The sequence below is a fragment of the Carlito syrichta genome, unplaced genomic scaffold, assembly GCF_000164805.1.
Source record: "Carlito syrichta isolate Samal-C Ts95f unplaced genomic scaffold, Tarsius_syrichta-2.0.1 Scaffold123331, whole genome shotgun sequence".
Lineage (NCBI taxonomy): Eukaryota > Metazoa > Chordata > Mammalia > Primates > Tarsiidae > Carlito > Carlito syrichta.
Genome location: NW_007067427.1, coordinates 222,084 through 238,555, shown reverse-complemented (window position 1 = coordinate 238,555; position 16,472 = coordinate 222,084). Strand labels below are relative to the sequence as shown.

The 16,472-nt window shown below is 39.9% G+C and overlaps 1 protein-coding gene across 10 annotated transcripts in view; it reads right to left on the bottom strand.

Moving 5' to 3' along the window:
• PTK2 (protein tyrosine kinase 2) overlaps positions 1–16,472 on the bottom strand; it is a 286,007-nt gene that overhangs the window by 72,355 nt on the left and 197,180 nt on the right. For all 10 annotated transcript variants that reach the window (XM_021707659.1, XM_021707660.1, XM_021707661.1 and 7 more), the window contains 2 exons: positions 5,738–5,822; positions 1,056–1,156 (listed from right to left, as the gene is read on the bottom strand). In XM_021707659.1, coding sequence (XP_021563334.1) covers positions 1,056–1,156; positions 5,738–5,822 — 186 coding nt within the window. The remainder of the gene's footprint in view (positions 1–1,055; positions 1,157–5,737; positions 5,823–16,472) is intronic.

The window sequence follows — 16,472 nt, the reverse complement described above, 5'->3', positions numbered from 1 at the left end:
TCATTTCCACTTCAAACCTTATTATGTCTCTGGGAAAGTATGAAGATAACGTAATGAGGAGGAAGCAGAAGCAAGAAGGAGTCCATCTTCCCTCCCTTCCTCCTCCACAAAGTTTTGGATGCAGAAGGGCAGAACAGTCACCTGTTGTGTATTTATCCCATGGAGCTAACTAGTTCCTATCACACTGACACCATAATTCAGCTAAATGCTAATATGGCAAAGAAAGGCAAATACATTTAATACCCTATAAAACTCAATAAATTAAAAGAGAAAAACATTTAGCGATAGAGTTTTTGAGCCCGAAGAACTGTAAACTCTCCAAAAGCAGTAAGATAACTATGAACAAAAAACATACATAAACACTCCACTTGATTTGGAATCATAAGGCAGAGGAAGAAGAAATGTTTAGCAAATGAAAACAAACACAGCCTGTCCCCACTCTGATTAAGCAGGGCTGGGGTGGGGCACAAGAAATGGTAGTTTTAACAAGTTTCTAGGTGTTGGTGATGTACTGATTAAAGCAATTCCGTATTCTGGAGAAAGTCAGAGCTGATCACATTCTGCTACTCATATTTTTAAAAGAAACTGACGAATTTCACTTTGTTTAAAAAATACTGCAAAATGTTTAGATTTACCTAAAGCCAGCACTAATTTACCCAAACTCCATTAACATTGTTTCATCTTTGAACCATTGGGTTAGTTCTAGGCAATGGCACCAGAGAGAAAACAAAACAGAACATAACACTTGGCTACCTGTTGCTATCAGTCCTGATAAGACATTTTGTTGGGGAAGATACTGCTGCCAGTACTGCATAATGGGATTATTTGGGAATTTAATGATGAAGATAACTATACTCATTTCTATGAACTAAAATGATAATAAAATACATCCCAAATCAGAGCTCTTCTGAAAATTCAAGATATAAAACTGTATATATTTCCTTTTCTAAGCAAAAGATATCAAACAATGAGTGTAGACTAAATTATTACAAAATAAGAGACTCCTGTTTAGTCACTGTGACCAGACAGAAAGTAAGGTTTGGTTATCACGGTACCTCGCCAAGTGTGCATAGCTCCATGATTATCCAGACGGGATTCTCTGTGATGACTCCAATCAGCTTCACAATATGAGGATGATCAAACTGACGCATTGTTACTAGGGAAAAAAGTTGTCCAGTTATTCTTTTGAAAACTCTTTCAGTCTTTCTGAAGATAATTCACTTAATACACAAGTCAATAATGTGGGAACACCAAACTCAATCCCACAGGTCAGTTCAACTCACAAGTAGGCATGAGTCGGCAGAGAAAGGCGCATTCTACTATTGAGGCATAAGATAACCATTGCAGTAAACTCTTTAGAAATTTCCAGGGAGAATATATTGTGAATTAAGGGTTAAGAAAATTCTTTCTTCCTGCTACACATGTAGTGGAAGTGAAAAAAGAAAACAGAAAAAGAAAACCCTTTCTTTTTTCCTGTCGTCAAATTTGACCTTGGGCTAACTTTCTAAGTTTTCCTCTGGAAATCTGATAAATGAATTACATATAATTCATTTACTAGGAAAACATTCTTTATGATAAAAATCACTCCTGATTGGTAATTTGCTTGGGGAAGAGGTAGAATGGGACTACAAATACCTGGTGGGAAGCCATAGCCAGGAGCTTCCTTGAGTGTGATTACCATAGGAGGACATGTTTGCTGACTGGGCTTGGTGGCTCAGCCTGTAATTCCAGCACTTTGGGAGGCCGAGGTGAGTGGATTGCCTGAGCCTGCGGATTTGAGACCCGCCCGGGCAAACTTATTGTAGAGACCTCGTCTCTACAATAAATAAAAAAAAAAATTAGCCAGGTGTGGTAGCGCATTCCTATAGTCCCGGCTCCTCAGAAGGCTGAGGCAGAAGGATCACTGGAGCCCTGTAGGTCGAGGATGCGGTGGCCGGGAGCGTGCCACTACACTCCAGTCTGGGCTACAGAGTGAGACTCCAACTCAAATTTAAAAAAAAAAAGAGAGGACATGTTCCTTGCAGGACTCTGGAAGCCACACCTGTGGGGCTATCACAAAGGATTTCCCTTGGACATGAATAGTTCTTGCATCCACCACTGCGGTCCCCTTGCATGTCATTGGTTGTTTTCAGAGCCCTAAAGACTAGCTCTAGGACAGGTGCCAGGACTTTCATATGAGAGAAATATCTGCCTCTACCTTACTGGCATGCTTTGTTTCTGGTCCTCAGGGAGAGTCCAATGCTAAATGTGGCCTATGGCAGTCACATTAGTTTGATTGCTTAATTGAGTCCAAGATGGCCAAGAGGGCAATGTACATATATATACATACCTACTGTAGGCATGTATTTAAATGTGTATGTATTTATCATTTCTAATAGGGCTGAGATGGTCACTTGCACAGTACACGAGGATTAGTAAGACACAGAACAAACTTCACCCATCTTCAGGACCTCAAAACTGGAAGTGACTTCAAAGGTGACCTAGTCCAGTGGCTCCAAACACCTGATTTCATAGACTATTAAAATGGAAAAAAAATTTATGATGCCACGCAAGGAAATTAGAGTAACAGTGGAAGTAATTTTTTAAAAAAATGCTACCAATATGTAATATTATCAAGTAGCTGATATCTGACCATTGTTAAGAAAAATTGTGAAAATGGGCAAAAATTATTAGTGGGTGTTCTGTCTAGCTCACTCATTTATTTTACAACTCCTAAATTGTAGGAAACTGATAACAATGTACATAATTCTTGTTCCTAAAAAATTCCTACTTAGTTGTATGAGGAAAAACAAAATTTAAATTTTGCACATATTTAAAAATTCATTTTAGAATTCCTTATTCCCGTATGTGTGGTTCTTGAAATTCTCCCTTAAACCAGTTGTGACCTCTTGCTGGATCCTTCAAAAATAATTTTATTCCCTTCTATTCAATTTTTCTGCCTTCTGTGTTCAAAAAAATATTTAAAACCCTTCCAAATGACATCCCTCTGAAAATTTAAAGATTGTGTTCATAATCTTTTGGTATGCCATCTCTAAATTAAACAACCTCAACTAGTTCTCAGAGGATATGTTTTCAGCTTCTTCACCACTTAAGTCACTTTCCACTGACTGAGATCTACATTCTTTTTTTTTTTTTTTTTTTTTTTTGAGTTGGAGTCTCACTCTGTCGCCCAGACTGGAGTGCAGTGGCCGCTCCCGGCCACCGCAGCCTCGACCTGCTGGGCTCCAGCAATCCTTCTGCCTCAGCCTCCCAAGTAGCTGGAACTACAGGCACTACCGCGCGCTACCACGCCCAGCTAATTTTTAAAAATTTATTGTAGAGATGAGGTCTCGCCAAGTTGCCCAGGCAGGTCTCGAACCCACGGGCTCAGGCAATCCACTCACCTCAGCCTCCCAAAGCGCTGGGATTACAGGCTTAGCCACCAAGCCCGGCGAGATCTACATTCTTTACACCCATTTCAAGTATGAAGCCCACCATGGAATAGAACTCAGAGCTGAGTAAGCCTTCAGCAGACAGGGCCTCTCACTGCTAGTATTTATTCTCCACATCATCCATCCTATCAACACACCCAAAGATCACATTCGTTTCTTGCAGTCATCTCACCTTCACTTGAGGTAACTCAAATCCTTAACATGTTTTTCCCCGTTTCCCCCACATATTCCAAGAATAGGACCTGGCATTTTAAAATTTTTTTTGGAACAAATGTATAATATAAACACCCAGTACAAAATTTAAAAATATGTAATTAAATTTTATCTTGTCAGATTCAGTACATTCCTTAAGTATATACTGTGATATTTTTGGATAAACATTTAGGCACCCAATGTATTTACTACAATTGTATTTTCTATTTGCTACAAGTGATTATTTACTATTACTTGTGGCTTTATGTTATCCTCACATATAATTATCAGTATTTTGTATTTTGTCTGAGGTAACTGAGAATACTAAACAGCACAAGGCAAAGGTGAGAGGAGTCTTGTGGCCAGTGAACTAAAAATCAATGAGTAGAGTAGTTTAACCTGTTATTTATCTATCCAGGGGCAGCAAGCTAAGGCCCAGGTAGTGCCACCTGTCTCTGTAAATAAAATTTTATACTAGAACACATTCTTGCTCATGTGGATGCTTTCACAGCCCAGTGACGGAGTTAAATAGTTGGGACAGAGACTGTATAGTCTGCAGAGCCTAAAATTTTATATGGACCTTTATAGAAAATGTTTAACAACCCCTGACCTAGGCTGTATTTCCTCTCTCATGTATAGCTTGGTAAAGCCCTATAAATGTTTACATATAGTACCTCCATCGCATTTCCCTGAAATAACAGCTGAGTCACCCTTTCAATAAGAGTAAGTTAGTCTGACTTTACTACACCTGTAAAACTATATGATTGATTTTTGTAATGATGATTCCAAAGTCCTATACAATCACAATACAGTAATGAATGGTTCAGAATAAGTTTGGAAACAGGTAACAATTTTTAAAATTTACATTTTTGAAAATATAAAATGCACCAGAATACCAGCAAAGGTAAAGCAGAAAGGGTATTGGTGATGATTGATGTGGTCTGTTTTCTTGGCCTAGGTGGTCTGCAGGCCTTTTCTTGTGTTTAAGCTAGAAATTCAGGAATAGGATTAAGAATGTACTTAGACTTAACTGATGAAGTCACAATATGATTTACTCTATGACTTACTAATGTATTGGACTTCTAGGTGGCACATATTTACTAAAATGGAAAGTAGAAGGCATTCATTTGATGTATATATAATGACAGACACCAAGACAGTTATATAACATCTACTGGATGCTTTCTATGTGTCAAGCACTGTACTGAGCACTGAGTACGGAGTGGTGAGCAAAACAGGCATGTCCCCCTGGAGCTTAAAACCTAGAGGAAGAGACAAATAATAATCATTTGAAAACAATGTGTACTTAATTACAAATCCTTAGGAACAAAAAGAACATGGTCCTGTGTGATAAAGAATACTAAGGGGAGAGTTAACTTTCAATCAATTCAGGAAAGGGTACTCTGTGGAGGTGACATTTAAGCTGGGGCCTGAAGGATGAAAATGGACAAGCTATAGGAAAGGAGGAGGAAGGACATCATAGCTTGAGGGCAGGCAGGAAAGAGCTTGATGTGTACAAGATGGACAAGATCCTTGCTCAGCAAGAGCTTATATTCGGGAAAGAAGCCCTATTCATGCACAACTCACCCAAGGTAGCTTCAACACGGGAGGCACAAACCAAGAGCCAGGGAATTGGAGGTAGAAAAATTCACTTCCAGCTAAAATAGCCAGGAAAGCCATCATAAGAGTCCTCTTTCTGATTTTGTAGCAGGACCAGGGGACTTTTCAAAATCCTTACTCCTTCACCAGTTTGTGAGCTCCACCAGGGCAGGGACCTGTGTTTGTCTTGCTCACCTCTGCATTCCCAGAGTCTGGCAGCACTAAATTTAGGATCATTTATATATTTGCACCAATTCCAGTGCAAAGATGCTTAATGGTACAGGTAATAAAGCATAAAGGGACAATAAATCAACCTTTACATGTAAAACATCATGATTTGACTGAAAAAAAATCGCAGGTAGGTACCTATACAAATTTAGAAATTAATTTGCAAGGGAAAAATAATAAACAAAGTTGTCTCATAAAAGTCAAAACATTATTTTTCTTACTTCTTCAGAGACAGTTTAGATTTCACAAATAGAAATGGAGTTCCACAGAAATTTCTAGAAACTTACAGGCTTCTTGAAGGAACTTCTCTCTCACGCTGTCCGAAGTACAGTTTTTACATGTTTTAATTGCAACCGCCAAAGCTGGATTCTCCTGTGTTAGGGAAATTATAGAATCACACACGTGCAAAAAGGTTCACTATATTAATCAATTCATGAAAAGCTGGGTTTTTTTGCAACTATGTGGATTATGGACAAGAAGGAATCAGAAATGTAAAATCTTAAGACCGAGAGGAGTAAGTTTTTAAAAATTCTGTATAAAGTCCCCAGAGACAAATGGACATGCATGTGAAACATTGCAGGCAATTCATTTACTCATTTATCCACACCATTCTAGATGCCTGGGAAGTACCCGTGAACAACAGAGGTAGCAGCACCCGTTCTTGTCAAACTTACATTCCAGTGAAAAACACAAGCACAAAGAGTTAATTACACAGTGTGTTAAAAGGTAGCAGTGTTATAGATAAGGGAGAAAGTAAATCAGGATCTGGGAGCTGGGAGTAGTGGCTGCTATATGAGGCAGACCTCACTGAAGAGATGAGATGAGAACAGTGAACTGAAGGAGGGAGGAGGGAGCCAGTCAGGTGGCCCAGAGGGGGAAGTTTTGCCTAGCCAAGGAACGGTGGGGAACAGCATGTATGGCGTGCTTAAGAAAACACAAGCAGGTGTGAGGCTGGAGCAGACCATGTAAGGGAGGAGGGTAGTGACAACTGAGTCAGAAAAGAAAGGAGGGGCCAGACCACATGGGGCCTTCTAGTCCAATATAAAGACATGGCTTTCACTGTAAATGAAATGGAAGGGTTTGGGCAGAAGAGTACTATGACCAGACCTAAAGTTTAGGAAGAACACTCTGCTATGGTACTGAGAAATGGCTGCAGAGGGCCAGGTTAGGCACAGGAGGCTCTGCAGGCAGCTACTGCAGTAACCCAGGTGACAGAGGATGGCGGCTCAGACAAATGTGGTAGCTGTGGAGGTGGGGAGAAGGGTTGAGATTCTGGATATACTCTTAAACTGGGGCAAAGGTGGCTCCTGATGGACTGGGTGTGAGAGTCAGGTGTTTGGCTAGATGAACTGGTAAGACGGAAGGGGAAGATGAGAAGCTCAGCTTTGGATGCAATAAGCTTGAGATGTCAGTAAGACAGTCAAGGAACAAAGGTGGAGCAGGCAAGACACTGTGACTGGAGTTTAGGAGAGAAGTCTGAGCTGGACATAAAAATCTGAAAGTAGTATAGTCCATGGGATTGGATGAAATTACCAAAGGAGACAGGAGAGGTCCAAGGATTGTGCTTTGGAGCTTCACAATATGAAAAGGTCAGGGAGAAGAGTAGAAAACAGCAAAAAAGACTAAGAAGACATGATTAGCAAAGTAGAAGGGAAAAAAAAAAGGTTGCCCTGGAAGCCGAAAAGTTTATCTTTTCTCAAACAAGTTCGAGCTAAGAAATACAAGAAATAAGAGGCCATTGTGAGCAAATCAATAGAATACTATGGATGACTCTATATAGCAACTGTATGTGCTTATCTTACCCTTGGCTTTATCTTTGCCAGAATCATCTATTCGTTTTATTTCATATTGTATATATTTGTAAGATGCTCAACTGTAAGTTAGCTCACCTAATGCCAAAGGACCCAAGTATCATTTATATGTTACTTTCAAATTTATATATCTAGCCCTGACTTTTCTATTGAGCCCAGAAGCATATTATCAAATCTACCTATTCCCCATCTTGACTTGGTGTAGGAAAGCTATTTTAAACTTGATCTGACCAAAACAGAAATCCCACTGTCAGGGTGATTTTTTTTTTTTTTTTGAGACAAGGTTTTGTTCTGTTTCCCAGACTGGAGCACAGTGGCACTGTCACAGCTCACTGCAGCCTTGAACTCCTGGGCTCAAGAGACTGTCCAGCCTCAGCCTCCCAAGTAGCCAGATTACAGGCATGAGCTACCATATCTGGCAGCGAGGGAGGATTACGTGTTCACTTGACTCTGCCACAAGGTGCTGGGACATTGGTTCAACATTATTCTGGTGTTTCTGTGAGGGTGTTTTTGCATGAGTTTAACATTTAAATTGGCAGACTAAGTAGAGCAGATTGCCTTCTCCAATGCAAGTGGGCCTCACCCAAGGCCCTGCCATGAACAAGAGGAAACTCCTCTTGCCTAATGGCCTTTGAGCTGAGATGCCAATTTTTTCCCTGCCTTCAGGCTTGAACTACATCATCAGTTCTCTGGGTTCTCAGGCCTTCAAACTTTGACTAGAACTATCCCATCGGCTTTCCCGAGTGTCCAGCTTGCCAACCGTAGATCTTGGGGCTTGTCAGCCTTCATAACCACATGAGCCAATTCCTTATGATGAAAATCCATACCTCTACACATCCTATTGGTCCTGTGGCTCTGGAGAACAATGGCTAGTACATCCATAATCAAATCTGCTTCTTCACAGTCTTCTCCGCCTCACCTAAATAACCAGTGTTCACACAGTTGCTCAAGTAAACAATCTAGAAGCCATTTTTGAATCTGGTATTTCCCTCACCCCTATATCTGACAATCCAGGAGCAAGCTCTATTTCCCTGCCCACAGCATTCATCCAGAATCTGACCTACCCATTCCCACTCTACTGTAAGCTCCTTAAATCTACCACCAAGCCAGGCTCGGTGGCTCAGCCTGTAATCCCACGCCTTTGGGAGGCTGAGGTGAGTGGATTGCCTGAGCCCGCGGGTTGGAGACCCGCCTGGTCAGTGAGACCTCATCTCTACAATAAATCAAAAAATCAGCCAGGCGTGGTAGCCCATGCCTGTAATTCCGGTTACTTGGAAGGCTGAGGCGGCAGGATCGCCGGAGCCCAGCAGGTCGAGGCTGCGGTGGCCGGGAGCAACCACGGCACTCCAGTTTGGGCGACAGAGCGAGACTCCAACTCAAAAAAGAAAAAAAAGGAAAAAAGAAAAAAATCTACTACCAGCATACTGGGTAGAGCAGTCACTGCTCCCTTGCTCCATTCCTCACGGCACCATCTGCCTTTGTCCCTCTGCCACCCACTCTCCACATGGCAGTTAGACATTTCTAAAATGTTAATCAGACTAACCTTCTCAGGGGTTCCCTTCCCATGATACTCAGAATAAAAGTCCAGCTATTTTCTTGGAGCACAGACCAATTCACCCACCTGAATCTCTCATTCCCAGCCTCATGGCTGCTAACAGGGCTTTCTTGCTGCTTCCCTTCTTGTTCTGTGTGCCTGGAATGCTCCTGCCCCAGAAATCTCCAGTGAGGCCCTTGTTAAGAGGCCTTCCCTGACCATCCCGTCTCACACAGTATCCAATCACCTTTCTATCCAATCACTTGCTTTCTTTATAACCCATCTATAAATGTATTATTCACTTATATATATGTTCATTATGTACATTTACTATTCTCTCATATTATTACATCATATATTATAATTATGTTATAATATATAGATAATATACATTGTCATTCACATTATTACTGTTTTCCATCACCAGATGTAAGTTTCAAGAGGGCAGTTACCTTGTTTGTCTTGTTTGTGTGCTAATAAATCTTTAGGTAAACTTCATGTTTCTGACTCTAAGAATGAGGATCAAAGTTCTTATTCTAAGGCCTGCAAGGCCCCACGCCCTTTGGAGGCCTTTGTAGGCTTGCTTCCTTTTACTTTCCTCCTTTCCCATTAATCTGCTGCCATACCAGCCTGCTGGTGGTGCCCCATCCTACCTAGAGGCCTTTGCACTGGCTGTTCCTTCTGCCTAGAACACACTTCCCCATGGCTGGGACGCTCATGATCTGCTCCCTGCAGTGCTTCAGAGCTCTGCTGACACATCATCTTGTCAGAAATTCTTTTTGCCCATCCCACATGGAAGAGCAGACCAAGCATTGTCTGCTCTTCCTTGCCCAGGTATTGTTTCTCTCAAAGCATTTCTTATTCCCTTCTTGATATTTAGTGTACTGGGTTTTTGTTTTTGTATTTAAAGTGAGAAAGCAAGATTAACTGAGAAGACAGAAAGGTTCCCACAGTGGGAGGAGACCCGAAGTGGTTGTCCAGTGTACTGGTTTTTATTTGTCCCCTTGTGGTCTCAGATAGAATTTAAGTTTTCTGAAAGCAGGGAACATCGCCTGTTTTCTCTATTACTATGTTCTCACCATCTAGAAATAGTAACAGTCACACAGTGGACAACTGATAAATAACTGCTGAAAGAGTTAATCAGACCTCAAATTAAATAAGCAATGGCAGGTCTTTGCTCATGAGATTTATGCTGAGTTACAACTGACCAATTATTAAGATATCTTGATAAAATATAATTTGATTTTACACTAAAAAGCATAATCTGGAAGAATTTATAATAGGAACCTAGAGAAATGATTACATTGCTTTGTATTATAAAATTAGACTTCCACATTAATAACAAAATGAATACCCACAAGCAACATACATGAGAAAGATAGTCAACAAAATGTGAATCCCTGAGGGTAGAGAATCATTCCTGCCAGGTGAGGGGGGTGGGATCAGCAATATTGGGAAACTGCAGGAGGAGGGGCCACATCTCATTGACAAGGGTACCTGCATAATGAACATTTGTATACCTAACCCTGAATTGTACCCCACATCGTTAAAAAGAAAAAAAAAAAAATAATTCAACAAATATTTAGTAAACATTAAATTACTGATATTACATAAGAAGACCGACTCCTAAACACATTGTAATTCGCCTACACAAAGTAGGTATAAAAGAAAAAGTCCTAAAGGCAGCAAGAGAGAAAGGTCAGACTACCTACTGGGGAAGACCAACTAGAATGGCAGCAGACTTATCCACAGAAATACTTTAGGCGAGGGAACCTTGGAGCCCAATCTTCAAAGTTCTCAAAGATAAACAATTTCAACCAAGAATTAGCTACCCAGCTAAGCTTCATCAGTGATGGAGAATTTAAATCTTTCCCAGACATTCAATCCCTAAGAGTTTATGCTGCCTCCAGATCAGCACTACATGAAACACTTAAGAAAGTATTAAACACAGAAGGGAAAAAAGAACAACGCCCTTCACAAGAATGCAGGAGAAAGATTGAAAACATGAATCAATCCAAAAATCAAAAGAAAACAAGCAAATAAACAAACAGCAGCAACAACAACAAACTCTGTAAGAACTTCATGACAGGGATAAACTCTCACATCTCAATAATTAGCCTGAATGTGAATGGACTAATGCACCACTGAAAAGACACAGAATGGCAAAATGCACAAAAGATCATGAGGCAGCAACATACAGACTCAAAGTAAGAGGATGGGAAACAACATTTCAGATAAATGGAACACAAAAGAAAGCAGGAGTCGTGATCTTAATATCAGACAAAATATTTTAAGCTATCAAAAATTTAAAAAGATACAGAAGGTCACTACATAATGATAAAAGAGTCAATCCATCAACAAGAAATATCCATCCTAAACATATATGCACCCAACATAGGAGTACCAACTTTCATAAAGCAGCTTCTAGGTAAACATAAAAAAGATATCGACTCTAACACTATCATAGCCGGGGACTTAAATATCCCACTCACAACCCTAGACAAATCATCAAGAGAAAAAAATCAACAAGGAAATCCGGAACCTCAACATGACACTTGCCCAAATGGACTTAACTGATACCTACAGAACACTCCACCCAAAAACCACAAAATATATGTTCTACTCATTACCACATGGAACGTACCCTAAGATCGACCACATCCTTGGCCATAAATCAAGCATAAACAAATTCCATAAGACTGAAATATTGCCATGCACCTTCTCAGACCACAGTGGAATAAAAATAAATATCAACACCAACAAAGTTCCCCCAAACCCATAAAGATGTGGAGACTAAACAGCATGATGCTAAACAACTCCTGGGTCAACATGGAAATCAAAACAGAGATTAAAAGATAACAGGAAACAAATGAAAACGAAGAAACATCTTACCAAAACCTCTGAGATGCCAGGAAAACAGTACTAAGAGAGGAATTCATATCTTTATGAATACACATGAAGAAAATGGAAACCTCTCAAGTGAACAGCCTAAAAAATCACCTAAGGAAGGTGGAAAAGCAAAACCACCAAAACCCTAACTTCAGCAGAAGAATCCAGATCACTAAAATGAAAGCCCAAATTCAGGACACAGAAGGATAAACAAGAATGACGGACCCCTAGCTAGACGGACCAAGGAAAAGAGAGAAAAAGTCCAAATAAACACAATTAGGAATGCTAAAGATCAAGTCACAACTGACCCCAAAGAAATACAAAAGATTATCAATGACTACTATGTGCACTTGTATGGAAACAAACTCGAAAACCTAAAGGAAATGGAGGACTTTCTGACATCACACAACCTCTCCAGGTTGAAACATGAAGAAATTGAGACCCTAAATAGACCAATAACAATCCAGGAAAATGACTATGCCATAAGAAAACTACCAAAAAAAAAAAAAGCCCTGGACCAGATGGCTTTCCAACAGAATTCTACAAAACATATAAGGAGGAACTGACACTAATCCTATTGAAAGTATTCCAGAAAATTGAGAAAGATGGAACTCTCCCCAAATCATTTTATGAAACTAACATCACATTGATACCCAAACCAGGTAAAGATCCAACAAAGAAAGAGAACTATAGGCCAATATCCTTGATGAATATATACGCTAAAATTCTCAACAAGATCCTAGCAAACTGGATCCAACAACATATCTCAAAAATCATCCACCATGACCAAGTAGGCATCATCCCTGGGATGCAGGGCTGGTTCAACATTCGTAAAACTATAAACGTAATTAAATACATCAACAGATGTAAAAACAAAAACCATATGATTACATCATTAGACGAGGAAAAAGCTTATGATAAAATTCAGCACCCCTTCTTGATAAAAACCCTTGAACATCCAGGCATAGATGGAACATACCTCAAAATAGTAAGAGCCATCTACAAGAAACCCACAGTCATATTGTTAGACAGAAACTGGAACCATTTCATCTGAAAACCAGAACAAGGCAAGGATGCCCACTCTCACCCCTCCTTTTCAACATAGTTCTGGAAGTTCTAGCTAGAGCAATCAGACAAGAGAAGGAGATCAGGGGTATCCAAACAGGAAAGAGGAAGTCAAGATATCCCTCTGCAGACACATGATTCTGAAAACCCAAGAGAATCTGTCAAAAACCTTGTACTGATAATGACTTTGACAAAGTATCAGGGTATAAAATAAATAAGCAAAAGACAGTCACATTTCTATACACCCACAATAAACAAACAGAAACCAAATAAAAAGCAAAATCCCATTCACAATAGCCACACATACAAAAAAATGAAATAACTTGGCATCTTCCCAGCCAAGAGGTCAAAGACCTTTACAACGAAAACTACAAAACACTGCTCAAAGAAATCAAAGATGACACAAACAAATGGAAAAATATTCCATGCTCATGAACTGAAAGAATTCACATTGTTAAGATGTCCATCCTACCCAAGGCAATCTACAGATTTAACTCAATACCCATTAAATTTCCAGTGGCATTCTTCTCAGCCCCGGAAACGACAATACAGGAATTCATATGGAAACATAAATGACCATAAATAGCCAAAACAACCCTCAGCAAAAAAAAAAAAGTAGGAGTTACCATGACTTTATTATAAAGTTACAATAATCAAAACAGCTTAGTATTGACCAATGGAAAAGGATAGAGATTCCAGAAGCATAACCTCAATTTCTCAACCAACTCATCTTTGACAAAGCCTCCACCACCAACCATTGGGGAGAGGAGACCCTATTTAGTAAAATAGTACTGGGAAAACTGGCTGATCACATTAAAACAAGACCCCTACCTATCACCATACACAAAAATCAACTCTAAATGGACCAAAGAGCTAAATATAAAACCTTAAACTATAAGAACCTTAGGAAATGCAGGAGACATCCTTATAGAAATTGGAGCTGGCAACCAATTCCTGATCAAAACCCCAAGTGCTCAGGCCATAAGAGTAAAGATAGATAAGTGGGACCTCATCAAACTGACAAGCTTCTGCAAAGCCAAAGAAACCATCAAGAGAGCAGGGAGACAGTCCACAGACTGGGAAAAAATATTTGCCAACTGGATGTTTGACAAAGGCCTAACATCTAGGATCTACAAGGAACTCAAACATGCTGAAAAGAAAAAACAAACAGCTACATTACAAAGTGGGCAAAAGATATGAACAGACACTTCTCAAAAGAAGACATACGAGCAGCCAACAGATACACGAAAAAATGCTCAGTCTCACTAGTCGTCAAAGAAATGCAAATTAAAACCACATGGAGGCCCAGCTCAGTGGCTCAGCCTGTAATTATTCACTTTGGGAGGCAGAGGTGAGTGAACTGCCTGAGCCCGCAGGTTCGAGACTCACCTGGGCAAGTTGGCAAGACTTCATCTCTACAATAAATCAAAAAATAAGCCGGGCATGGTAGCACGCGCCTATAGTTCCGGCTACATGGAAGGCTGAGGCGGAAGGATCGCCGGAGCCCAGCAGGTCGAGGCTGCGGTGGCCGGGAGCGTGCCATTGCATTCCAGTCTGGGCGACAGAGTGAGACTCCAATTCAAAAAAATAAAAAAAAATAAAAAACCACACACGGAGATACCACCTAACTCCAGTCAGGATGGCCATCATCAATAACTCAAAAACAACAGATGCTAGAGAGGATGCACTGTTGGTGGAAGTGTAAACTAATACAACCTCTGTAGAAAACATTTGGCAATTCCTAAAAGATCTAAAAATTGACCTTCCTTATGACCCCACAATCCCTCTACTGGGAATATACCTGGAGGAACTGAAACTACTCTATGAAGTAGATACCTACACATGTATATTTATTGCAGCATTGTTCACAATAGCAAAAACCAATTGTGCTGCCTATTGAAAAAGGACTGGATAAAAAAATGTAATACATATACACAATAGAAATATTAATCAGAAGGACAAAATTATGAACTTCACAGCAACTTGGATGAACTTAGAGTCTATAATACTGAGTGATCTATCACAGAAACAAAGAACTGTGTATCACATGTTCTCACCCATAAGTAGACCTTGAACGATTATTGTAATACCATAAGAAAAGGATTGGCAGTAGTGGCAAACTGCCCGGGTGGGGGGGGGGGGGGGGGGGGGCATATCTCATCAACAGGGGTACCTCCACAATGAACATTTGTATACCTAACCCTGAATTATACTCCACATCTTTAAAATAAAAAAAAAATTCTTGTATTTTCACAGCTAAAATGAATTATTTATTACTTTTTAAAATGACTTTTTAAAGAAGCAAGTCTGTCACCCAGGTTGGAGTGCAGTGGCATGATCAGAACTCACTGCAGTCTCAAACTCCTGGTCTCAAGCAATCCTCCAGCCTCAGCCTCTCAAACAGCTGAAACGACAAGCATGCATCACCATACTCAGCTAATTTTATCTTTTTTGTAGAGATGGTATCTTGTTACATTGCCCAAGCTGGTCGTAAGCTTCTGGGCTTAAGCAATCCACCCATCTTGGCTTTCCAAAATGCTGGGATTATAGGCATGAGCCACTATACCATGCTGGATTATTTATTTTAAAAATGAATGAGGCCAGGTGTGGTGGCTCACACCTGTAACCCCAGCACCTTGGGAGACTGAGGTGGGATGACTGCTTGAGCCTAGGAGTTCAAGACCAGCTTGGGCAATATAATAAAGCCTTGTCACTACAAAAAAAAAAAAAAATTAAAAATTAGCTGGCTGTGGTGGTGCTTGCCTGTAGTCTCAGCTACTTGGGGTGCTGAAGTAGAAGGATTACCTGAAGGAAGTCAAGGCTGTCATGAGCCATGACAGTTGTGATCATGCCACTGCACTTCAAACTGGGTGACAGAGTGAAATCCTGACTCAAAAATAAAGAATGAAATTCTATCAGCATTGCTATTAACTATGTGACCCAGGTAATTCATTATATGCTGGAAACTTTAAAATCCTTATTTATCTACCAGGAATTTTATTTTATTTTTATTTATTTATTTTTTGAATTGGAGTCTCACTTTGTCACCCAGGCTGGAGTGCAGTGGCACACTCATGGTCACCCCAGCATCTATCTGCTGGGCTCCAGCAATCCTTCTGCCTCAGCCTTTCAAGTAGCTGGAACTAAAGGCACATGCTACCATGCCCAGCTAACTTTTTTTTTAATTTATTGTAGACACGTTGCCCCCACTTTCCAAAGTGCTGGGTTTACAGGCATAAGCCACCGTTGCCTGGCTGAGCATTACTTTTATAACCAACAAGTTATGTTTTTTTAATCCAAGGCAACAGGTAATCACCAATAAGTTAAGTAAATTGGAAGTTCGGGTTTTTTAAATTGTTTTGAAAGTCTTGACTCTTGTCCTTATATTAAATAATTTATTACATATTTTTAGCCTTTTTTACTCTTTAAAATTTTTAAAAAATATTTGTATTGTTTTATGTTTCTTATTCTCTCAAAATAAATTCTGCTCTTTGAGGCAAAATGCAATAGAAAGAGCACTGAATCTAAATTTAGCGAAAAGACCAAAATTTTGATGTGGCTTTGCCTCACAGTGATACACCAGTACATGTGTAAACGATATTACAAAATGGATAGACATGGAGTTACTGAGGAAAAACCAATGTTTGCAGTTTCCAAAGCAGAGGTATAAAATAAGGGTACACTGTTTATGTTATATAACTTTATTAGAGCCACCTCTGTATA